This window comes from Typopeltis vanoorti, chromosome 6 (genome assembly GCF_054136105.1).
Source record: "Typopeltis vanoorti isolate ZY-2024b chromosome 6, IOZ_Tvanoo_1.0, whole genome shotgun sequence".
Taxonomy (NCBI): domain Eukaryota; kingdom Metazoa; phylum Arthropoda; class Arachnida; order Uropygi; family Thelyphonidae; genus Typopeltis; species Typopeltis vanoorti.
This window is the reverse complement of record NC_143554.1, coordinates 81,936,895-81,962,486: the sequence shown is the minus strand read 5'-3', so window position 1 is coordinate 81,962,486 and position 25,592 is coordinate 81,936,895. Positions and strand designations below refer to the sequence as shown.

General features: G+C 37.6%; 1 protein-coding gene across 1 annotated transcript in view; it reads left to right on the top strand.

Moving 5' to 3' along the window:
• The first annotated feature begins 14,414 nt into the window (after positions 1-14,414).
• LOC150105639 (uncharacterized) overlaps positions 14,415-25,592 on the top strand; it is an 82,127-nt gene continuing 70,949 nt past the window's right edge. The window contains exons 1-2 of the mRNA XM_090394278.1: positions 14,415-14,980; positions 24,934-25,043. Coding sequence (XP_090250404.1) covers positions 14,509-14,980; positions 24,934-25,043 — 582 coding nt within the window. The 5' untranslated portion in view covers positions 14,415-14,508. The remainder of the gene's footprint in view (positions 14,981-24,933; positions 25,044-25,592) is intronic.

Sequence of the window (25,592 nt, the reverse complement as noted above, 5' to 3'; positions counted from 1 at the left end):
CCAACTTAGTTCAATAAGAAGATCTCAACACAACAAAAATGAATGTGAACCATCAGATAGATGTAATTATACCAGAATACATCAGTAATTGTACTTTCGAATCGCTTGATGCATGGAAACAACACACGGTACAAGCGAGAGGTCTCTCAATCTTGCATATTAACATCAGAAGCATCCGAAAACATTGGTTATAGTTACAGGCTTATCTGAGGAATTACACTGATATTATTGATATATTGATTCTTACAGAAGTATCCATAACTAATGACGAAGCGACTGCTTTCCAAATTCCAGGCTTCCAACAACATAGATCATGCCGCCAAACAAAAAGAGGGGGTGGAATATTAATATTTATCAAACAAAAATTAATAGCAAAAGAAACGGCCTATCAGTTTGAGCATGCTGAAACCCTTTCCCTCGAAATCACTAATACCACCAATAGACAGGATCCCATAATATTAAATGCTATTTACAGGCCACCAAACCTAAACAGGATAAAATTCTTGCACGAACTCAATTGCTGGCATTCAAGCCAAGAAATATGCTCAACCGAATACCTAATTATAATTGGCGACATAAACATAAATATTGCAAACGAAAACCAGAACAACACTGTACAATACCTAGACACGCTATCCATGTATAATCTAATACCAACAATAACATCATGTACTAGAGAAGAAATATTCGGAAATACTATCACTGCCTCCTGTCTAGATCATATAAACGTCCGCGCACGACCAAACAGTTACACTGCATCAGTCATAAAGTGCAAAGTCGCAGACCATTACTTCACCGGTCTAAACCTGCACACCAAGACAATATCCGTGCAATGTCCCACAGAAAAAAAGCGACAGAAAACAATAATAGACGAAGAAATAGTTAACCACGAAATAAGAAAAACAGACTGGGAACACCTGGCAGCAGATATCTTATACAACAACATTAAACTCACACTGGACGAAATATATAAGAAAGCTACAAAAAAGTCAGAATTCGTTCAAAAATAACACAAAATCCTTGGATAACACAAAACTTAATCCTAGAAATACACAGAAAGGACATTTATGGAAAGAATTAAAGCGATATCCAAATAACACAGCTTTAAAAACTGAATATAAGATAATAAGGAATCGCCTTACAACACAAATCAGAAATGCAAAAAGAAGCTACTAGAGAGACAAACTTACCTCTGCACAACAGAAAATGAAACAAACCTGGCATCTGATCAATGAGATGCTAGATTTTGTTCCCAACACCACCGCCTCCGAAACCATAAAGCACAGCTTCATGAAAGACGCAAAACCTATCCAACGACTAGCAAATGACTTTAACCAATACTTTGCAGACTCCATTCAAGAACTGCACAGAAATATTCCCCAATCACAAAACGAGACCCTCCACTTGGACCACAATCAAAACAGACATTATGGTTCCTAGCCATAAAAGAAGCAGAACTTCTCTCTGCAATACATCAAATCAAACGAAACAAAGGCCCAGGAATTGATGGTATCAGACCTAAAGATATAAAGCAACATGCAACTAGTTTAAGTCCTATCCTACTAAAATTAATAAATAAAATATTTAAAACAGGACAGATACCAAGTATGCTAAAGACCACCATAATCACACCAATATACAAACATGGAAAAAGAAATTTAATCAGCAATTACAGACCCATAGCAACATTACCAATTATCAATCAAATTATGGAGCGGATCATACTGAAGAAACTCACAGCATACAGTGAGATGTTTCATATTATCCCAAAACACAATATGGTTTTCAGAAAAATAAGGGAACAACATCTCTCTTGGAAGACTTTACAGACGTAATTAATACCGCCTTAGACAAAAACATAATTGCCATGGTAGTCTTTATTGATCTAACTAAAGCATTCGATACACTTACACATCAAACCTTGTTAGAACAGACGGGCCTTTTCAGAGATGGTTTACAAACTACCTTCAAAACAGAAAGCATATCACACCTATCGGGTCAAACCGAAGCAGAGCGCTACTAGTAACCTGCTGAGTACCACAGGGAGTTGTACTCTCCCCAACTCTATTCAACGTTTACACGCACGATATTAATCAGCTACCACTCAAAGGTAAGATATTCCAATACGCAGACAATACAGCAATAATATCCATCCATAATAACGCAAGCATAACCCAAACAAATATGCAACATGACATAAATCTGATCATAGACTGGCTCACGAAAAACTCCATACACCTAAACACAGAAAAGACAAAATTAATGATATTCAGAAATCCACTGACTCGACCAGTTGATAACAAATATATAACCATCCAACATCCACTTTCTAACATAAAAAACACACAGAACAGCAAAACCACTACAATTACTCAGGTTGAAACAATACGATACCTTGGAATTTACTTCGATGCAGATATGAACAGGAATAGCCACATAAACCATCTACACAACAAACTCCGAACAATAAGTGGCAAACTCTACAGGTTAAATGAAATAGTTCCCATACGCCTAAAAACACTAATATACAAAGCACTATCAGCAAATATGCCAAAATATACTAAGATACGCTATAACAACGTATGCTTTCTGTGCACCCTACAAATTAAATATATTAATGTCGCTACAGTACAAAATGATAAAATTGATCTTTTGGGAACAAAGAGAAAATAACGACCTTATATACAGTACATTGTAATGTCAGAACACAAAATACTGACAGTAAAACATTTATGTCACTATGCAGCTTTGCTGAAACATTATTTCGATGCTAACTACAGGACAGTCATAAATACATACCATATAACAAGACCTCAGACTACTAATTATATCACATATAAATACAATAATCACTACGGAAAGGCCACGTGAAACTTCTACATCCCAGACATGATAAATATTTTACCTTTTGACATTTTACATTTTACCCTACAAACTACAATAGCCTGAAATGAGCTCTAAGGACAAGAACAAGAAACACACACCCAAAATGCCATACAAACTTAATGAAACACAATATATTCGTTCAGGCTTTCAGTTCAGCGACGCATCAATACATTCCAAGTTATTGTGTGTGTGTGTGTGTGTGTGTGTGTGTGTGTGTGTGTGTGTGTGTGTGTGTGTGTGTGTGTGTGTGTGTGTGTGTGTGTGTGTGTGTGTGTGTGTGTGTGTGTGTGTGTGTGTGTGTGTGTGTGTGTGTGTGTGTGTGTGTGTGTGTGTGTGTGTGTGTGTGTGTGTGTGAGTGCGCGCGCGCGAATTTCTCAATCATAGATTTCGTAGCTTCCTAACACAGGAAAAAAAAAACAATAAATAATAACCAACTGGTGTCATCCTCAGATAAGCTTACATATAAGCTTCGAGGATAAAAGTAGAGAAATTAGTTCTCATCCAAGGTGTATCATATGTAACCAAGCGCATGTAATGTACGTATCACATGTAAACCAAAGTATTTAATGTATGTATTATATGTAAACAAATGTATGTAAAGTAAGTATCATATGTATACAAATGTAAGTAATGTATCATATATAATCAAACGTATGTAATGTATGTATTAACTGTAACAAAAGTATCCGATATAGAGTGATTATATCCATTGATATTATATATAGAGTGTAAAATTGCAAAGAAACATCTGTAATAATCATCATTATGAATATTATAATAATATATGTTGCAAACAGTTATTGTTATTTTTATTATTTAAAAAAAAGACGAAAAACCCGGAAACTCGGGTTTTAGGGACCACGAGATGGCGGCACTAGCTTGCCGCCTTCTTTACTGCATACCGATTTATCCGTCATAGCCTTGGGCCAGCTATCTCTCTGATTGGCTACCAGTGGAGATTAACTGCCCACTCAGTCTGCGAATTACCCTATCTCAATTTCTTACGACTATTTGTTCCTTATACGGGAAAAAATAGGCGTCAGCTAATTTTTTTTTTTTTGATTTATTATATACAGGGTTTTCAAAATTATTATTATTATTATTATTATTATTATTATTATTATTATTATCATTATCATTATTATTATTATTATTATTATTATTATTATTATTATTATTATTATTATTATTATTATTATTATTATTATCATCATCATCATTATTATTATTATTATTATTATTACTGGAGACTCCAGGGAGGCTTTGTCTAAGGACTCCCTGGAGTCCTTAGACAAAGACTCCCTGGAGTCGATAATATCTCCACTTTTCTGCTATTCAACCAATTTCTGCAACCCACAAATCTTCAACCTGTTCTCGTAAGGTTCATTCCATAGACCTGCTATTATCTTGGTCATTCGCCTCTGAATCCTCTCCACCTCCTCTCCATCAAGAAGAAACCTAGGTTACCAAATCCGGGCACAGTAGTCGAGATGAGTTCTTATCAAGGCTCGGTACAAAGGTACAATAACTTGCTTGTCTCTGCTTGTCAAGGTATTTTTCAACAACCAAGTGAGTTGATGAGCTGATTTAGCTATTTTTGCAATGTACCCCCCCTAAACTTCATCTCCCTATCCACCAACACTCCCAAGTCCCTGGCTTCATCAATCTCCTGGAGTACAGTTCCACCAATGTGGTATACTACTGCTAATCTTTTCACCCCAAAACCTTACATTGTGTCACATTAAATTGACATCCATTCTCTTCAGCCCAGAACTCCAATCTATCCAAATCATCCTGCAAGATTTTGACCTCTTCTGCATTCACAATTGCCCTACCCAACTTTGCATCATCAGCGAACAAATGAGCTGTTCCTCTTAGATCCTTCCCTATATCGTTAATGAACAAATTAAACAGCAGTGGTCCAAGAACAGAACCCTGTGGCACACCACTAGTCACAGGCCATCTTGTGGACTCTACTCCTGAATAAACTATTCTCTGATATTTCTCCATCCACCACCCACCCACCTATCCATCTCACCAACGCTATATTCATTCCCATATGTTGAAGTTTACTGATTAGAATTCCACGCGGTATCCTGTCAAAGGCCTTAGCTAGGTTCAGCAGTATCACTGTAAATCCATTACCCTTATCCAGTTCAGCTGTCACCGTGTTATAAAACTTGGGCAAGTTACTGAAGCATGATCTACCCTTCACAAAGCCATGCTGTCCCCTGTACAGTATCTCGTTTTCATCAATCCATTACTGTATTTTCCCTTGACTACTTTCTCCAAGACCTTGACAACGACTCCTGATATGCTGATCGGTTGGTAATTTGCAACAGTAGTCTTGGATCCTCCTTTATGCAGTGGAACTATTTTCCCCCTCTTTCCACATCTTTGGGAGTAAACCAGACCCGAGACTCAGATTAAACAACATGGTCAAGGGCACTGATAATTCTTTAGCCGCTTCACGTAAGACTTGTGCTGGTATACCATTTAATCCAACAGATGTATTCACATTAAGGTTCTGTAATAGACTATTCACCTCCACTTCATTCCTCACAATTCCCCTATAAACTAATGGTTCCTTCATTTTTTCAACGTCACCACCTGGATGATATGCTTTTGCAAAGTGCTCGCTCAGTAACTCCACTATATCTACTGATTCAGTGACCTCCTTACCATCGTCATTCCTTAAAATCATTTTGCCGTGTACAGTTTTTTTTCTTGCTTGCAGCATATTGAAAGAACTGTTTCGGATTCTCTTTAGCTTGCATATCTAGTTTCCTTTCATAATCCTCTTTTGTTTTTTTTACCACACTCGTTACCCTTCTGGCCTGCACTTTATACTGTTCGTGTGCCTGCAGGTCACCTCTTTCTTTAAATTCCCTCCACAGTTGTTTCTTTTTTTGCAGCTCAAGCTTAATGGTGTTATTCATCCATTTAACCCCTACTTGTTTTACTATTCGGACCCTAGGTATACAATCAGCCATAACCTCCTGTAAATGCTCCTTGACCACTTCCCATGCTCCATCGACATCCAGCCCTTGCAGTTTTACATACCATGGTACTGAACCAAACAATCTCCTAAGCTTGTCATACTTGCCAGCATGGCAATTCCACATATACCCTGTCTTAATCGAAAATTCCACACCTTTAGCCACCTCCCAGGTCAAGGCCTTATGATCACTCTCACCAATAGGTGACAACATGGTCATATTCATTACAGTCAAATTCTCAGATGCTATTACCAGGTCAAGCACTCTCACATCCCTAGTATTTTCAATTACATGCTGTCTCAGATAGTTATCCTTAATAATTGAATAAAATCCAGTTCCCTCCTCGCATGTGTCCTCCTCTCCTTCCAATCAATGTTACCATAGTTGAAATCCCCCATAATAATTACCCTCCTTTCACTCATTTCATTAATTTTGTTATGCATACTATCTCCACCATCTATTCCATCACTTGATCTATAGCAGCACCCAACTGTATATTTTGTTTTGCCAGTTTCAATCTCACACCAAATAGCCTCAAATGAGCTCTTTTCACTATCCTTCAATACAACTTCAATTCTTCTTGGCTGCAGTTCATCAGCTATCATCAATAACACTCATCCCCCCATTTTATTCTCTCTGTCTCTCCTAAACACACTATAACTTACACATTCTATCCCACTAGCAATATATAATGCCAATTCACTAATGTCAATTCACTAAACTATTCACTAATGCCAATAACCTGTGGCCAGGAAGAGCCAATCTAGGCCAAAAATTCTTCCTTCTTGTTCCTAATACTCCTGGCATTAGTGTACATGAAATGCAGAGGTCCCTTTGTCCCACTCCTATCTTGATGCGTTAATCTAACTATCGCATTCCGATTACTTGTCCTTAGTACTGGCTCGGGTACATTATGTACATTCTTACACTCAACTGTCTCACTGATGCCCGCATATCCACCTCCCCCCCCCCTCCTTGGTAGTTCTAATTTCCCTGGTTCTGCACATCCATTTCAACTTCATTCAGCAACACGTTTTCCAGTCTCTGCACACCAAATCCATTCAAATGCAGGCCATTAAAGTATATGTCCTTTAAGGTGTTGTGGAGCGCCAACCAGTGATCTAAATGCTGCAAAACTTTGCATAATACATTCTGCGTGATGTAGAAGCGATATCTGATGGTGAGTAGTTCCAAAATTCGCTAATCGGGGCGTAGCAAACATAAAATGCGTGGAATTTGCATATCCCACAAATCCGCAAGTGCCAGAAGAGTTTAAAAAGATGGGCAAGAGATTTTTATTCCCCATTTTGGTTGTTAATAACGTTCACAGGGATGGTGCTGACCTTACCCTGTTTTGCTTGTAATGCTATACCACCTAAACAATTGCTATGCTGTTCTGCAATCAACCGAAATTCGTTGCCTGAACAAATGTCGACAAGGTCCACTATCTCCATGTGTTTTGCGTAGAATGATTAGTCGTTTTGAAGAAACGGAATTGTTGGAAGTTAGACCTCGTAGAGGTTAAAAACCAATCAGTTCACAAGTGAATGAAGTTGCTACTGCTGTGTGGAACAGGCCCTGAATAACAGCATTAGTTCCTGCAGTGCACGTGATGTATCAAGAGACATAGATGCGTCTCCCAACTGTCTGGAAAATTATATGGCAGATTCTGCATTTCTACCCATCTATAATAATCCTGACACAGGAGTTGTGCCCTCAAGACTTAGAAAGTTGACTGATATTCGCTTCAACATTCCTTACTCGAGTGAAGTTGGATGATTTTGTGGGGAGTTAAGCTCATTGTATAGCCGATGATGATATTGTAGGGAGATCAGGCTCACTTTCATCTGAACAGAGCTGTGACTACCCAAAATATAGACTATGCAAAACCATCATACGATCCAACAAATTCCTTTGCATTTACACAAAGCTACTGCGGTATTACAGCCTTTATCATTCGACCATTCTTCTTTGAGCACATTCGCCAGTTGCAGTCATGTGATATGTTCAGTTACTGCCGAGAAGTATCACGATATGATAAACAATTTTGTTATGCCACAGCTACAGCTGCGCCTGTGCATGGATTCAGTCATTTTCACACAGGATGGGACCCCTCCACATACATCAGTCGATCCGTACAGGAAGATCTTCGAGAACATTTAACAGAAGCCAGAGTAATCAGCTTTGCGTTTCGCCCTGCATGGCTGCCTCTTTCAAATATCGTGTACTTGATCTAACCCCTGTGACTTCTGGCGAAAGAATTGGATTATTCTGAAAGACAGAGTTTATCCAGATTATCTTGATAACTTGCCAGCGCTGAATGACAGCATAACGCAGCATGTATGTAACATCACTTCCGACCGGCTGTGTTCTGCTGTTGAACATACTGTGCAAAGGATGCAGTTTGTGACATACCGGTAAGGGTATGTCACAACATTGAAAAGTACAGCCCATGTATGCATAATAAAAGGAATACAAATGTGTTACTTATATTTGTGTCGCTTTTCTGCTTCTTACACACGCAGTAAAATTACTACATCTACACTCGGTACATCATATAGCATCACTTGATGGTGAATTTTGGAAATACTTGTTTCTTTTTCTCTCAGATATCGCTTCCCCATGATGCATAGTGTATTGCTGCAAAGTTTCACAGCATTTAAATCACTGGGTGGCGTTCCACAAGGCCTTAAACAGGGATACTTTAATTTTGATCACACTGCATCACAATGTGACACAATGTCTTGTGCATTGTTAACAAGTCGAAAGATTATGATAAACCGATTAATTATTATTATTACTATTATTATTTATATGGGAACTCCATGACGTCAAAACACTCGCTGTGGGTCTCCCACGGCGAGTGTTTTTACGATCAACACAATACAAATCACACATCTCCTTGAACGTATTCACTGTTGGAGTTCTCACAACCACCTCTGTCAATTTATTCCACTCATTCACCACTCTTCATGTAATGAACCAAGTCCGCACGCTTTTAATAGCCACCTCTTACAAAACTTCCAAATATGAACCCTTGTTTCTAACAAACTCTTCATGTATTAAAAAATTTCTTTTGTGTCAATTCAATCATCATAGGGAACATTCCACAGATCTCTCACCAATGGTCAATTGTCTCTGAATCCTCTCCATCACCTCCCAAAGCCCAACAAATACACATGACCAAATCTCTTAACAATAGTCAACATGTCGCCCTATCATGCCCTTATAAATAGAAATAATAACCTCCCTATATTTACTTGTCAATGTGTTCTTCAGTATCCAAGTAATTCTCTGAGCTATTTTGCGACTCTTGCAATATGTCCTCTGAATTTCAAATCTGTATCCACCATTACCCCAGATCCCTAGCCTCATCAATTTCCTGTAGACTTGTACCATCAATATGACACGAAGTAGATAATCTTTTCATCCTGAAAAGCATTAACTTACATTTTACAACATGGAATTGACAACCATTGTCATTTTCCTACACTGCCAGTTTATTTATATCATCTTGAAAGATATCTACATGTCCTTTATCAATTATTGCTCTCACTAGTTTTGCATCATAATCTTCAAATTGTCCGCTATATCATTAATGTACAATTTAAAGAGTACTGGTCCAAGTAAAACGACCTGGAGCACTTCACTAGTCACCCTCATTCGACTTGATTCCAATCAACCATACACAACCCTCTGATGTCTGTCTATCAGCACCCCAACCATGCCAACAGCCTGATATCCATTCCCATTTGCTCCAACTTGTGTAACAGTTTTCCATGCGTATTCTGTCGAATGCGTTTGCAAAGCCCACCAGTATCATATTGTAGCGATTTCTTTTATCCAATTCTGTTGTCACTTGATTATAAAATATGACTAAATTACTGAGTCACATCATGCTTCCCCTATAAGGTATCATATTCCTATACACCCATTCCTGAATTCTAAATTAACCAACTTTTCCAATACTTTAACCACCACTCCAGAGATATTAATTGATGTGGAATTTGCTATTCCTGTCTTTGAGCCACCTTTAAGTAATGGAGCTACCCTCTTTCCACTCCATTAAAAGATTTCCACTCCATTAACCTTGTCAGAGCTGAGACTTAGATTAAATAACTTCATCAGAGCCACTGCCAGTTTACTTAAACATTCTCTTAGCCCATGAGCTGACCTACCGTTCAGGTCCACTACTATATTCACATTGATATTCAACATACTGAGTACCTCCTCTTCATTTATCTCAATGCTTACATCGGTATCTGTCACCTCAGTAACTGCAAACTCATCACCTGAATGATATACCCTTGCAAAGTGATCACTTAGAAGCAGAAGAAATAGTTCTGTTACTGTCGCTTTCTTACCATCACCACCGAGTAGATTATCTTTCCATAATCATTCATTCTCTTACTTGCTACTTAACGAAAAAACTTTTGGATTTACTTGCCCTGCTTAGCTAATTTTTGCTCAAATTCTGATTTAGCTTTCTTTACCATACTAATTACCTTTCTTGCTTGTGTTTTACATTGCTCTCATGGGGATGGTGATCACCTTGTTGTTTATATTCCTTCTACAATTGGTTCGTTTTTTTTTGCAGCTCCTGCTTTATATTGTTAGTCATTCACTTAACCATATGCAGTTTATCCTCCTGACCCTGAGAATGCACTTTGATACTGCCTGGTCAAACAATCCTTGACCATTTCCCATGCACTAATGACATTCATTCCATGTAGTTTCTTATGGCATGGCTCTACTCCAAGTTGCCTCCTAAGTTTGTCATAATCACAAGCTTTGTAGTTCTTCATAAACCCTATCTTGACTGAAATTTCCATATGTTGAGCAACTTCCCAGGTCAAGTCTGCATGGTCACTTTCTCCGATCGGAGGTAGAGTTGCAACTGCAGTTATAGATAGATTTCTGTTGCTATTAGCAGATCCAAACACTCTCAAACCTCTCTTCTGCCTTCCATCACGTTCTGTTCCAGGTAATTATCCCTTAGTAACTTTATAAATTCCATTTCTATTTTGCTATGTACCCTTTCCTCCTTCCAATCTACATAACTCACCATAGTGAAAGTTACTGCTCGTCCTGCAATCATTGTGATAATCGGATGATGCCTGTCGGCTGGTGCATCTTTTTCTGGACTCCTAGGTCTATACCAGCAACCAACAATATATTTTTCCTATTGGCATTATCTCACACCAGACAGCCTCAATTTCCATCATTTCCATCAGATCTACGATCTTCCTGAACTTCTATTTTTATTGGTTGAAGTTCTTCAGCTATCATTAATAATACTACTCCTCTTAAACCCTTTCCTTTATCTTCTCTGAAAATAAAATATCAGTTACATTCTATCCTAATAACTACATCATTCTCTGACAATCAGATATTGCTGATGTCAATAATTTTTGGACAGTTCGAGCTGACCAATGCCAAAAACTCCTCTCCTTAATTTCTGATGCTTTGGGCATTCGCATATCATTTCGAATGAAATGGTACGCGAATGGACCCACAGTAACCCTTGCATAATGTCAATAAATTCCCATTCAGATTCGAAACTTGTAAACTGCTCCCATATCTTCAGTCTGGCACTCATATTTATCTATCTCAGCGGTGGCTATTTCTGCAGAGTCATTCCTGCACTCACGCTAATTTGTTTCAGGGGTGGTTAGATGCATGCTTGATTGCTTTCCCCCCACTGTCCCTATTTTCCTTGATTTTGCACTTTGAAAGTCTCACAGAACAATAATTTCTCCAAAACACCTCACTCCAAAAGTATATAGGCACAGTCCATTAACCATATACCGGTCCTAACGTCCATCAGATTCATTCTTTATATCCACAAACTGCACTCCATTCTTCCTGCATAATCTTCTCACTGACTCGTTGGCAATCATGATCCTTCTCAAATCTGTCCTATCATTCCGAGGTAGCAGACTCACAGTCTTAAATTTCTTACTCTTATTTTTGCTTCTTCTAACAACTATTTCATATATTCTCTCATTTCTCACTTTTCAAATCATTTTGCCTGCTAAAACAATTAACTTCTTCGCTTCTTTCTTCTGCAGACTTAAAGCTTTACTAAGATGCTTTATATTCGCACCTAAAAACATGCTTTCGTGACTTTCTCATCATTATACGTCTTAACTTCGAATTCCTATACAATACTATCTCAATAGCGAAAAGAAATCCTTGAAAAAATCAGGCAGAACAATATAACATACCAAAAGGAACATCTTGTGCTTTAATGACATCGTTCTTTCATATTTGTAGCGATGACAAAAACAACAATGCATTGACTTGGAACCTCAGGTTATCAAGGATCTCAAATTCTTTTATATCTGTATTCCAATGATTTCCGGTGAAGCACAAGTAAATTCATACTTCTACGTGTCTCACTGATTTCTCTCAAAGCCAGAATTCATAACATTCTCAACCATAGAGGAATGGGCTATAGCCTTAGTTTCCATGAAGAACTGCTTATGATTATATAGTTGAATAAAAAAAAAATAATAAGTAATTCAGCTAACTCCATTTATTTCCTTATAAGGAATAGACGAGGCTTGATACCTCGATAGACGAGCTTGATAGAAGAGACTCTTGATACCTACCCCTAGTAGGGGTAGGTATCAAGAGTCTTGACTGAAATAGTGTGTGTTGATTTTTTTGAGTCTACGGTTGATTTTCTTGAGTTTATGAGACGAAAAATCCGAGTTTCCAGGAAAAAACTCTTTGCCAGTTCCTGAGATCGAATAAATCGGGAACCGGTCGAAGAAAGGCTTATAAAAAGTTCCTCCAGTCGAAGATTAGACTTGAACTTAAATCTATTTTCGGGCGGCATAGCGCGATGGGTGCAAGCGTCACTTTCACTGAGTTACACAGGCCTTTTATATAGCTAATCATCGTAAAATTATTGTATAAGTAAGGAATCGTGATGTATGCTAAGATCAAAATAGTTGCGTTTGAGCATGTTGACTAACAATTTACAAGTGTGATGCCTCATGTGTTAGGTTTTAGAAGCAACACTGTGGTAGTGATGGTAGTGGTTTGCATGTGTGTGTGTGATTTAGAGAGAGAGAGAGAGAGAAAGGGGTGGGTGGGATGGAAGCATTTGCAAGAGTTTGAACTAGAATCCTTAATTATAGGTTAAGGAAAAACACCAAACGTTAATTTTTTCTGTTCAATTTTGGTATGAGAAAATTCGCGCCATTGAATATTAACATTGATTTCATGTTCTCGTTCTGAAAGGACTGTGATGTATAGTTTCGAGAAATACATTGGTTTTTATAAATTAACGAACAAAAAAGAAAATCGCGATAACTCAAAAGATGCATGATGAATTTCATATTATACTGCCTTTCACTGAAAAACAGTATGATATGAGATGTGAAAGAAATCCCCAAAATTGTAAATAAATCGTTTAATTCAGTAAGAAATGGATACATCAGATAACGGTTAAAAACAAGAGGTTAAAATGATATTGTTTCATACACAACAATTTTATAACACATTCGTGCTATTTATCATGGCGTGTCCTGGAGCTCAGTAATAACAGCCATTGCTCCTGGAAAAGCTCTCCTAATTCCCTCAAACTCTTGTGGATGGGAAGGATGAAACATCAAGATGTCTACCTAGAGCATCCCAGATGTGCTGAATAGGATTAAGGTGAAGAGATATGGATGGCCAGTCCATACATAGGACAGTCTCTTCTTAAAGATATTGGGACACCAACTTCCCTCGAAGGATGAGCGCTATCATCTTGCAAGATAAATGTCTCTCATAATGCACCCGCATACGGACGAACATAAGAATACAGGACATCATCTCTATAAATGCAACTTTCGTGGTTCTGGGAGGAAGGATGTACAAGTCCTTTCCATCCTTCCTCCCAGAAGGGTCTTCGGGAGGAAGGATGGAAAGGACGGGGAGGCTTTGACGGCTAAGGTTGGAGAGATTGGTTGCTCTAAGTAATTTTTGGAAACAAGGTAAATTACCAATTTCAAAAAGTTCATTACGGGCCAAAGGAGTCTTGTCTTCTGGGAATAAAAAGGCTTTAGGTGATTTATTTTTCAGTTCTTTCAGTTCGGTCTATCATTTAGTCGAAAAGTTACCCCAGTGTGCAGCTACAATAAATTGACACGATAGCACTGGGAAAAGAGTGAATAACTCTGTATATTTAAAAGTCATGTATTTCAACCTGAAAATTAGGTGTCATCAGGCAGTTGAATCCAACGCAGAACACGAATACCCAATATTCGTGTTCTATCAATATTCGCGCGAAGCCAGATTTCTCAGATTTCCTATTAACAATGAGATTGGTGTTCTTGCATTATTTTCTTTGCTGAACGTTGACGACAGTGAATTGAGTTTTGCGATAATAAAAGGCCCTTTACTGTACATTAAAAAACCAAATAAATGTTCCAGTATACAGTAGTATATTTGCTAATGTTTTAAATTCAGGTTCCTGAATGAAACTGCATATTTGCTACATCCGGCGTGGCGCTCGTGTTCTGGGCACATGCTGTGTGTTTTCTTGTAAAAGTTGTTGCCGTATTAAATATTGATTTCGTTTATGTTTCGTTGTATTCGTAATAGGTGATCTGTATAACCTGTGCATAAAATGTGGTGTTTTGTTCGACCTATATATAAAAGACTGACCGATGTTCGGCCATCTCCGTTTTTACTTAAGTATTACCATCAAGGTCAATTGGTACATAATGTGATATGTCTCTCCAGTTTTTGCCCTTTATTTTCCGATGATTCAAAAAAAAGTAGCAGCCGACAGTTACTTTCCCCAACAGATTTTCATAAAAATAATTTTCGTTTATATACCATGTTTAGAAATTGTTTGCTAAAACCTTTAGCTTTAACAGTAGAAAATCCTGGTAACGTAATGTGTATATGTTCTCTTCATGTCATTACTCAAAATCAGATTATATATAAAATGCCGAAATCATTTGGGTGTCTGATATCTGTAAGAAACAAAGGTCATAGCAAGTGGCAAAATATTAAACATACTAAAGCTGCAAAAGACTTACAAAAATCCAGAATATTTTCGAAATTGTGCTACGCGTTGAGAAGAGTAGTGAAAGGTAAGTGGGTTGATTTCAAAAATGCATCTTGTCACATATTAAGGCGTATGTCAGGTGATACTGGTAAACAATAATATATATATATATATATATATATATATATACTAGAAATATATTCTATATAAAAATACAATATATAAATATTTTATATAAATAAAGTATTGTCTTAACTATATACAATAAATTCTTGTTTATCTGACTGCCTCCAGTTAATCAAAGATTCACTACAAAAATTTAACTGTTCAGAATAACTAATAAAACACCTATTTTTCTGCATTGAGATCAGAATTTCTTATAGGATTCTGAGTTCCCAAACTAAGCAACACGTTTAAATTATTATTTTTTGCTATATCTTTAAAAAAATAAAATTAAAAAAAAATATAACTGACTGGTTGCCGCATTTATTTTCATGGCACAGTTAAGTTTTTACAATGAATTTACAAGAAGTAATATACAGTGTTCATTAATAATATGAAATGCCTTTTTATTTTTTATTCTTATTTTATATATTTATTTTTTGGGGTAAGGCTTTGAAATTAGTAAAGAGTGCTTTGCAGAACTGATAATTTCAGTTTGTGAAATCCAGGTTTGTGGAACAATATACAGAGAAAAACTGCATAGTGTTGAAAATATGCAGACTGCTTTATGAATGCATTGATGCAAGAGCGTGAAGCATCATACTTATACAGTTTATGCTGTCAGGTTTTTTCTCTGTGAGGGATGCTTGTACTCGAGATTGCACTGACTTTATATCCAAATATTGCCTAGCTGATACTGAGTTCACAGACTAAGTGAACCTGTTAGCACTACATGCTCATGTATTAGTATATATTTGTATTAGAAGCCTTGGAGCCAGCACTGAGAGAAACCTGATTGCATATTTCACTGCATCTGTTATCAGATTTTCCTGATGTAAGATTTTTATGTTGTAGTGACCAGTGCATGTAATACAGTGAGAATCGCATGTATGGCCAGAACATATCATATCATACCGGTTGTGATATTTGATTATAAAAAGTATTAAGTTCCCATACCAGGAGCAAGCACTGAAAAGCAAAACTGATTACGTTCTTGTTGTGACGAGGGGAATCCGTATATGGGCTTTTTCAGTTGAAGGTGAGTTAGTGTTGTGACGTCTTTCTTCTTCGTTGTGTGTTCTATTTTTGTCTGAATACAGTATTCAGTCATGAGACAGTTTAGGCCTAATCTCTACACTGTACAAGAATTAAGACAATAGGGGAGGTTATCGACGGGGTCGGTAATTCCCTAGTTCTTTCTACTGATTGATTCCTTTTCAGAACACAAAGAAAATTTATATTTAACTGCGCCATTCTGTGTCCATGGTGTAAGAAGAATGTTAAGGAATCAATCATCAGCAAGTACAATGCTACAGTAATCTAAATAAGACAGAACCTTCCTTAGACAAATCACCTTTAAGTTATATAGCAGTCATGGTTCTCTAATCTTTTCTTACTTTCACATTAAATAGAGTTCCTGCTTAGATCCAAACTGTTAAATGAGTGGTGCAATGAAATGAACTCAAGCAAGCATTCAGGTTCAAACTAAATAAAAACATTTAATACACTGTCACATGAATTTACATTAATCTAAGAATATCTAAACATAACTAAAATGATCATAAAATAAAGAAGTTCTTATTAAGACAATAGTAACTTCACAGTAGAGTATACTCATCATGGTTAAATTCTTAACATGTCGATTTCTGTCCTTCTTAGAGTTATAAGCTTCTAAGTACAACTTTTAGACAAAGGTTATCTATTCAATATATTTCAATTGTCGACTCTGCTTAGCCGATCTGGTTTACAAAGCACATATTGCTAAATACACACCAAGGAATTCTAAAGTCCTATCAATCTATTACAGGAATTCTTAGTAAATCAGTTTCTAACTTGTATCACGTTCTCTTGGAACAGCCTTCAAGATATCACACGTTCAAACTTGAACTGTCATTAAGACGATACACTTCCTCTTTATTGTAATTACATTCACAAAAGACATAGAAAGGATTTCCTTACCGGGATGGTTGATATACTTTGCCTATTATCACGTGTTCTGGAAAACACTTCCTTGCTTCTCAATAGCTCTCTTAGGTCACTTTAGTTCGATAGGATCCAGATTCATCATAATGATCTTGTTGACTCGGGAATACATGCCTGCCTCGTTCTAAAATGTCTATCCTTCAGGTTTCCTTGGCAATCCCTGTCATTCCTCTCATCTTTCACAATTACGAGATGGAATAAGAATCAGGATACGAACAAGAGCCCGCAGAAGAGTAAGAAAAAATCAGAGAGCTACCTTGTCTTTTCAACCCGGTTATACTGTTGGCCTTCGTTCTTCTCTCTTTCCTTCTATATAAACAGCCTATGTCTCTTCTCTCTTCTTCACGCCAAAAAATCTGCCTCGTGGATGACTTCGTAAATGTCATTATCACGGCATGGTAACTAGCGCCAAAATGTGCGCTGGCGGATAACTTCATAATTTCATACAGCACTTAATTTCTGTCATACTGGCTATGTCTTTGGCAATGGTTTACACAAATGGATTAAGTTCAGAGTTTCTGTGCACAGTTTACATAAGATATATATACTCTACAAAGAATTAGTACAGGATAAATAACTAACTATTAGAACATACAATTATTTTATAATTATGGAATATGCATCAGTAAGTATATAATTTGCTATTGTCTGATGAGCAAGTTTGGCTCAGGGAATGGCAGACTATGTTAAATCCTGAATGAAACACTATTATATTATAATTCCTTTCATTCAGAATTTAATATTAGCCGATCTTATATGGTGGTAGCAGGGTTTTTCATCCCGCTTACAGACAAATCAGCCTTCAGATAATACTGTTGTTGGTGATGATGGTAGTAGTGTCGTAATTGGAGAAAAAAGTAGTAGTGGAGAGGATGAGATGTATTTAGCGAAGTGGAGTAGTGTGCCCTCCCACAATGAGTCCTTGGACTCCCTGGAGGTGTCACATAATAATGATGATGATGATAATAATAATAATAATATATATATATATATATATATATATATACAGGTAGGTATTCAAAAATTCGGCAACCTCCAGACCTGAAGGGTGCCGGATTTCAGATGGTTATATATGCTGTATATTTTTCACAGAAAATGACTACCTGTACAGTCCTTTAAAGAAAGAAAATTAAACATACATTTGTTTTTTTGATACACTGTCAGAAAAGAACTTTAACAGTTTTTTTTTTTTCATTTTTTAATATCATACACTGTTGAAGAGCCAATGTCATATGTTTCACAAATTGTTCGCACAGACATGCCGCTATCAAGTTTTTTTAGCATTTCTGCGATCGACAACACACGATGTTTACGTTTTACGCCACCTCTTTTCTTTGCTGAATCCATAACGGGGCTATAATACAACAGAAAATAAATGATAAAATGAGAAGGAATAAGCAGGTTATTGCAATGCTTATCGACTACAGCGCCATCAAAACATAAACAGAAAACAGTGGCGCACCAACGCAGTAAATTTGAAAATGCGTGCTCCAAAATCTATGCCAGAGATCTGAAGGAACTGGATTATCAATGGCCAGATTTTTGAATGCCTACCTGATTTAATAAGTTAGGAAATTTAATGACCGTTTTTAGTTATCTTACACTAGTTACGTAGGTGGTGCCTTTTGGAATTGTCAGTTGTTTGATTTCTTTTTACATCTACTGAAGATGCCTTTGATACTTAGGCAAAAATTGTACTAATAAAATAATATTTTCTAGTATCAAGGCTTATACAGGGTGTTCGGGATAAATTTGACATATTTATAATTAATTATATTTTTCCGTAAGTTACATGTATTAACACACACTTCTCTTCATTTAAAAGTTTGGACCCTTCTTCATTCATATACAAGATGTCAGAAAGGATGGATAGCTGGAACCCACCTGAATCATGGAAGAGAATAACTTGTATCATGATGATTCGTGCCCGCCATCAAAATAAGGATATTACGACTGCTGCCCAATGCTCCCTGAATACAGTAAAAACAATCAGGCATGAACTAGAGACTTGCAATGGTGACTACGAGGATGTAGCAAGAAGAAAGATCCCTAGCAGACGATCTGATTGCGTTCGTACAGCAGAATTCCTCGCAAATCTGCAGGAACAGGTGTTGAAGAACCCTGGCATTGGAATTCGGGCTTTGTTCGTGGAGTTGCTAACTGTAGTCAAGCCCTGGATAACAAGGGTAGGCAATGGTAGGCCGTATGTATGGCAGCAGGATTCGGCCTCTTGCCACACCTCTGGGAAAAGTCAAAAATGGTTGTCTGAAAATTTCTACGACTTCACCAGTCCAAATGTTTGGCCTCCAAACTCCCCAGACCTTAACCCCATGGATTATTTTGTATGGGGCGCAGTTGAAAAAGACACCAATCGCACTTCCAGTAATACAAAAGCCCAGTTAATGGATAAAATTAAAACAGTTTTTGCGGCCCTTCCCAGGGAGACTGTAGCATCAGCTTGTTCGAGGTTCCGAAGCAGAATTGAAGCTGTGATCGATGCTAATGGTGGTTATTTTGAGTAAATCTTGTTGATAGTATTGTAATTAACTCTGCCTGTAATGTTTTTTTGTCAATTCATTAAATTTAATAGATACAAAGAAGATTTTCTTTTTCCTTACGAAACTGTCAAATTTATCCCGAACACCCTGTATGTTGGTCAGACATAACTGGTGATTAGTTTACGGAATTAACAACGCATATAAAGTATATTAATTAAAGGTAACTTTAATGAATAACTTCTATATTTCGGCAACGTCACATTGCCATCTTCAGGAACATAAAGATATGGTATGTGCACGCAGGCACTAACACAAAGCAAACGAGGAAGAAAGCAAGAAACTAATATTCTTCCTAAAGTCCTAATGGTGCCCTCTGGCGGGCTAATTTAATAGTCTTGGCAGTTGGGCTGAAGTTCTCATAATGTAAGTCTCCCAAATTTGGGGTGGTTTCATGCACCCAAATTTGTTGAGGTTAGGAACGTTTTTTAGAGCTGCTGAAGATTCTTTGAATAATCTTTTGTATTTAAACTTGCTGCGATGAATTATTTTTGTTTTCTTCCAACGAATTTTATGGTGGGTATCTAAGGCATGGTCTGCCAGCCCAAGAGCGGCTGTACTGGTGGAAGCAGATGTAGTGTGTTCTGAAATCCTGATATTTGTTGTTCTGCCTGTTTGGCCAAAGTAGGACAATTTGCAGCTGCAAGGGACCTGGTATACACCAGGTAGGTCTAGGGGAAGTGGTTGGTCTTTGGTAGAGCGGATAAGGAATGCCAACTTTTTATATGGTTTGTAACAGGAAGTAAGGTCATATTTTTTGAGGATATTGGTTATTTTCTCAGAGGTGCCCTGGAGGTAGGGGATGGTGATAGACTTGGTGTAATCTTTATTGTGAAGGGGGGTTGTGGTTTACTGGTTTTAGTATTTTTTGGATTTTTTTGGGATTATAGCTATTGGCTAAGAAAGTGTTGAGGATGTGGTTTAGTTCAGTAGTTAGGGCCTTGTCATCTGAGCAATTAATTTTGCCCTGTTATATAGTGTTTTTATAACCCCATATTGTTGTGAGGGGGGGGGGGACTGCTGGTGAATGTATCTGCCAGTATGGGTGGGTTTTCTGTGAATAGAGAAAACCAAAGATCCATCAAGCTGGCAGGTGATTAAAGTGTCTAGGAAGGGGAGGGTGTTGTTTTCCTCTTTTTTCTAAGGTGAACTGGACTCTGGGGTGTTGGTTGTTTAAGTGTGTTAGGAAGGAGTGGAGTGTGTCTGAGCCATGTGGCCAAATAGCAAACACATCATCCACATAACGAAGCCAAATAGTGGGGCGGAGTTTAAGGCTTTTTCTTCAAATGTCTCCATAAAGAAATTGACCAAGGGTGGGGAAAGCGATGAACCCATGGCTGTCCCCTCTATCTGTTTGTAGAACTTTCCTTGCCAAACGAAATAGCCTGAGTTCATTGTGAACTGAAATAGGGCTGAGATATCTGGAGGAAGCTTGGCTTGGATGAGCTCTAGGGTTTCTTTGAGTGGGACATTAGTGAATAGGGAGGAGACATCAAAACTGACCATTATGTCAGTGTGTTGGAGTGTGAGGTTTTCTATACTGGCTTTAAAGTGGGCTGAGTTTTTTATATGTGATGGTGTGTTGCCAGTGTGGTGTGTGAGCGTTTTGGCTAAATATTTGGCTAATTTATATGTGGGGGAATCAATGCCATCCACTATGGGATGCAATGGCACATTTTGTTTATGTATTTTTGGGAGTCCATATAATCGGGGGGGTCTAGAGTTATAAGGTTTTAGTTTGTTGGTGACTTCCACAGGCCAAGAAGTGACCTTCTTAAGGAGTCTGTGGAGAGTTCTAATCTGAGAGCTAGTCGGATTATATTCAATGGGGAGGTAAGTCGTACGGTCTAGTACTAAAGCAGTTAGCTTACCTTTGTAGTCTTTTTGATTGAGCACCACAGTGCCGTTACCCACTGAAATATCGAGGCAAATAAATCGTCTGACGTTCCTAAAACGCTGTCGGGATAACAAAGTGATCCCTAAATGTGTTAAATTGAAGCACTGTTTTACTTCTGAGAAAGCTCTGCGCATTTATAATTGCACTAGCTTCGACCTGTTAAGAGAACAAATTACTGCGACGCGAGTTCTCCTGGCCAACAAAAACAAAACCTTACGGGCCTAGAGGAAGAGCTTTCGGATACACTCAGCCATGATCTATGGTCGATACTTCATGACGTCTCGTGCGCATCGGCAAAAAAAGAATTCGAAAAAATACGAAGTCGGCACTTGAAAAAATACGAAAACCTGACAAAGAATTCTACCTCCTTACCACAGCCACCACTCAACACTGTAGTCAACCTCTCGTCGGCGGTTTTAAAGCCTGAAGCACTCACCGCACTTTCACGTGGTCACAATTTCGCCCTAGCTCCTAAAAGAATACCTGCTGAAGAAATCATGATCCAGATAGAATGTGGGATTCGCAACCTGCCTAACCATATCGCCAACAACGTTAGACTGGATGTAGTTGGTGTTCTCACTAAAGCCAAACCTCCAAAACCAACTTATCCAAAAACGAATATGCTGCCCTACAAGAATTGAAAAACAACAAAAAAACAGTAATCACCAAGGCAGATAAGGGAAATGCCACTGTGGTGCTCAATCAAAAAGACTACAAAGGTAAGCTAACTGCTTTAGTACTAGACCGTACGACTTACCTCCCCATTGAATATAATCCGACTAGCTCTCAGATTAGAACTCTCCACAGACTCCTTAAGAAGGTCAATTCTTGGCCTGTGGAAGTCATCAACAAACTAAAACCTTATAACTCTAGACCCCCCCCCCCTGATTATATGGACTCCCAAAAATACATAAACAAAATATACCATTGCATCCCATAGTGGATGGCACTGATTCCCCCACATATAAATTAGCCAAAACGCTCACACACTACACTGGCAACACACCATCACACATAAAAAACTCAGCCCACTTTAAAGCCAGTATAGAAAACCTCACACTCAAACGCACTGACATAATGGTCAGTTTTGACATCTCCTCCCTATTCACTAATGTCCCACTCAAAGAAACCCTAGAGCTCATCCAAGCCAAGTTTCCTCCCGATATCTCAGACCTATTTCAGTTCACAATGAACTCAGGTTATTTCGTTTGGCAAGGAAAGTTCTACAAACAGATAGAGGGGACAGCCATGGGTTCACCACTTTCCCCACCCTTGACCAATTTCTTTATGGAGACATTTGAAGAAAAAGCCTTAAACTCCGCCCCACAAAAACCCACTATTTGGCTTCGTTATGTGGATGATGTGTTTGCTATTTGGCCACATGGCTCAGACACACTCCACTCCTTCCTAACACACTTAAACAACCAACACCCCAGAGTCCAGTTCACCTTAGAAAAAAGAGGAAAACAACACCCTCCCCTTCCTAGACACTTTAATCACCTGCCAGCTTGATGGATCTTTGGTTTTCTCTATTCACAGAAAACCCACCCATACTGGCAGATACATTCACCAGCAGTCCCCCCCCCCCTCACAACAATATGGGGTTATAAAAACACTATATAACAGGGCAAAATTAATTGCTCAGATGACAAGGCCCTAACTACTGAACTAAACCACATCCTCAACACTTTCTTAGCCAATGGCTATAATTCCAAAAAAATCCAAAAAATACTAAAACCAGTAAACCACAACCCCCCTCCACAATAAAGATTATACCAAGTCTATCACCATCCCCTACCGCCAGGGCACCTCTGAGAAAATAACCAATATCCTCAAAAAATATGACCTTACTTCCTGTTACAAACCATATAAAAAGTTGGCATCCCTTATCCGCTCTACCAAAGACCAACTACTTCCCCTAGACCTACCTGGTGTATACCAGGTCCCTTGCAGCTGCAAATTGTCCTACTTTGGCCAAACAGGCAGAACAACAAATATCAGGATTTCAGAACACAAAGACTACATCTGCTTCCACCAGTACAGCCGCTCTGGGCTGCCAGACCATGCCTTAGATACCCACCATAAAATTCGTTGGAAGAAAACAAAAATAATTCATCGCAGCAAGTTTAAATACAAAAGATTATTCAAAGAATCTTCAGCAGCTCTAAAAACCGTTCCTAACCTCAACAAATTTGGGTGCATGAAACTACCCCAAATTTGGGAGACTTACATTATGAGAACTTCAGCCGAACTGCCAAGACTACCAAATTAGCCCACCAGAGGGCACCATTAGGACTTTAGGAACAATATTAGTTTCTTGCTTTCTTCCTCGTTTGCTTTGTGTTAGTGCCTGCGTGCACATACCATATCTTTATGTTCCTGAAGATGTCAATGTGACGTTGCCGAAATATAGAAGTTATTGATTAAAGTTACCTTTAATTAATATACTTTATATGCGTTGTTAATTCCATAAACTAATCACCAAAAATAATATTTTACATGAGTTTATTACAGTATTATAATTTATTTAATTATGCCTACTCATGGTATTTTCTTATTGAAACAAATAACCAATCACATTCACTGATGTCTGGGTGCTATTGTCTCAGCATACACCCTGCCTCGCCTTCTGGGGGGTTTAAAACCACTGGAAATCGAAGAATTTGGCCAGTTGCACCATTTGTATGTCTGTTCAAAGAGCTCAAAGGTGTCTGTATTTGTTACCTCACACCTAGGCTCTTAATGCAAATGTGATGCAATATTTATGCATCAAAAAAGTGTCCTCTTCATGAAGCATTAGTATATTTTGTTTAATTTTAAGAGTCGCACAAAACCAGGAAACAAACAGGGGAGTCTTTAACAGAAATTAATGCAAAAATATAATATGAGAGATATTGCTATTTCATGGGTGTGCACCGTGCATCCTGTATATATGCCTTTGATATATTTGTTTCCAGAGAACATAACTTATATATGAATTTGTGGGACTATATTATATATTGTAGTTTGCTTTTCAGAGATTAATGGAGGTTTCATTTTCTGAAAATAAAATTGTATTATGGTATATTTATGGAAATAATTCATACTACTGTATATGAAAACCATTTTGTGAATGTATTTTATAGCAACATCACATATGTTTAGCGTGTGAGTTAGAAACTCTTGAGTTTATGTTATTGCCATTCTGAATATCATAGTGAGGGAGACTGATCATGATATAATAAAAAATATCTTTCAGTTCAAATAAAGGAAAATTAAGATGTTTTCTTTCTGAGGATATTATTTTCCCAATCTAATTTCTATCAAAACGGTACTGTTTAAAATAATGATATGAAACTAAGTGTCCTATATGGTATTTTAAATGTGAGTGCCATTTTTGCAAATTATTATTTTTTGTTTTATTTCTATGATTTAAATTTTTTTTCTTCTTGATTCATGTAGAAGGAGGTCCAGATCCTAAGTTAAATAGCAAGCTTGCAGATGTTTTGCAACAAGCAAAGGAAGCAAATATGCCAAGTTCCACCATTGAAAGTACTATCAAGAGAGCTTTGGTAACTAATTTTTAATAATCTGTTATTATTTAAATTCTTCCAAAGAATTGATGCTAATATAACAGAAAAGGGCAGTCAACCTAATAATGGAGTGCTCTTTCAGTTACTTACCTTCATATACTTACTCATAGCTGATATGTTTCTGCATTATCCATTTTAAGCACTTTCATTAGCATTACTAATGTCAGTTTAATCAGTTTAACAACCAAGTTAACATCATGATATCATACTGAGATTGAAGCATATGGAGTCAACTGCAAGTGCTACCTGCAGTGGACGACCCACCACCCTCACCCAATGTGACTATAGGGTGCTAAAAAGGATAATATGTAAAAACTGGCATTCGTCAGCTGACATATTGATACTAGAATTCTATTATGGATATAATAGAATTCTAGTATGCAATATGATGTAATACTGGAATTTTAGGAACATGAATCTGCACAAAAACATCCCCCACCGAGCCTCACAACATAGGTTTCCATGGTAGGACTGCAATAGTCAAACCTCACATTACCCAAAACAACTTGCAATGTCATGTTCAGTGGT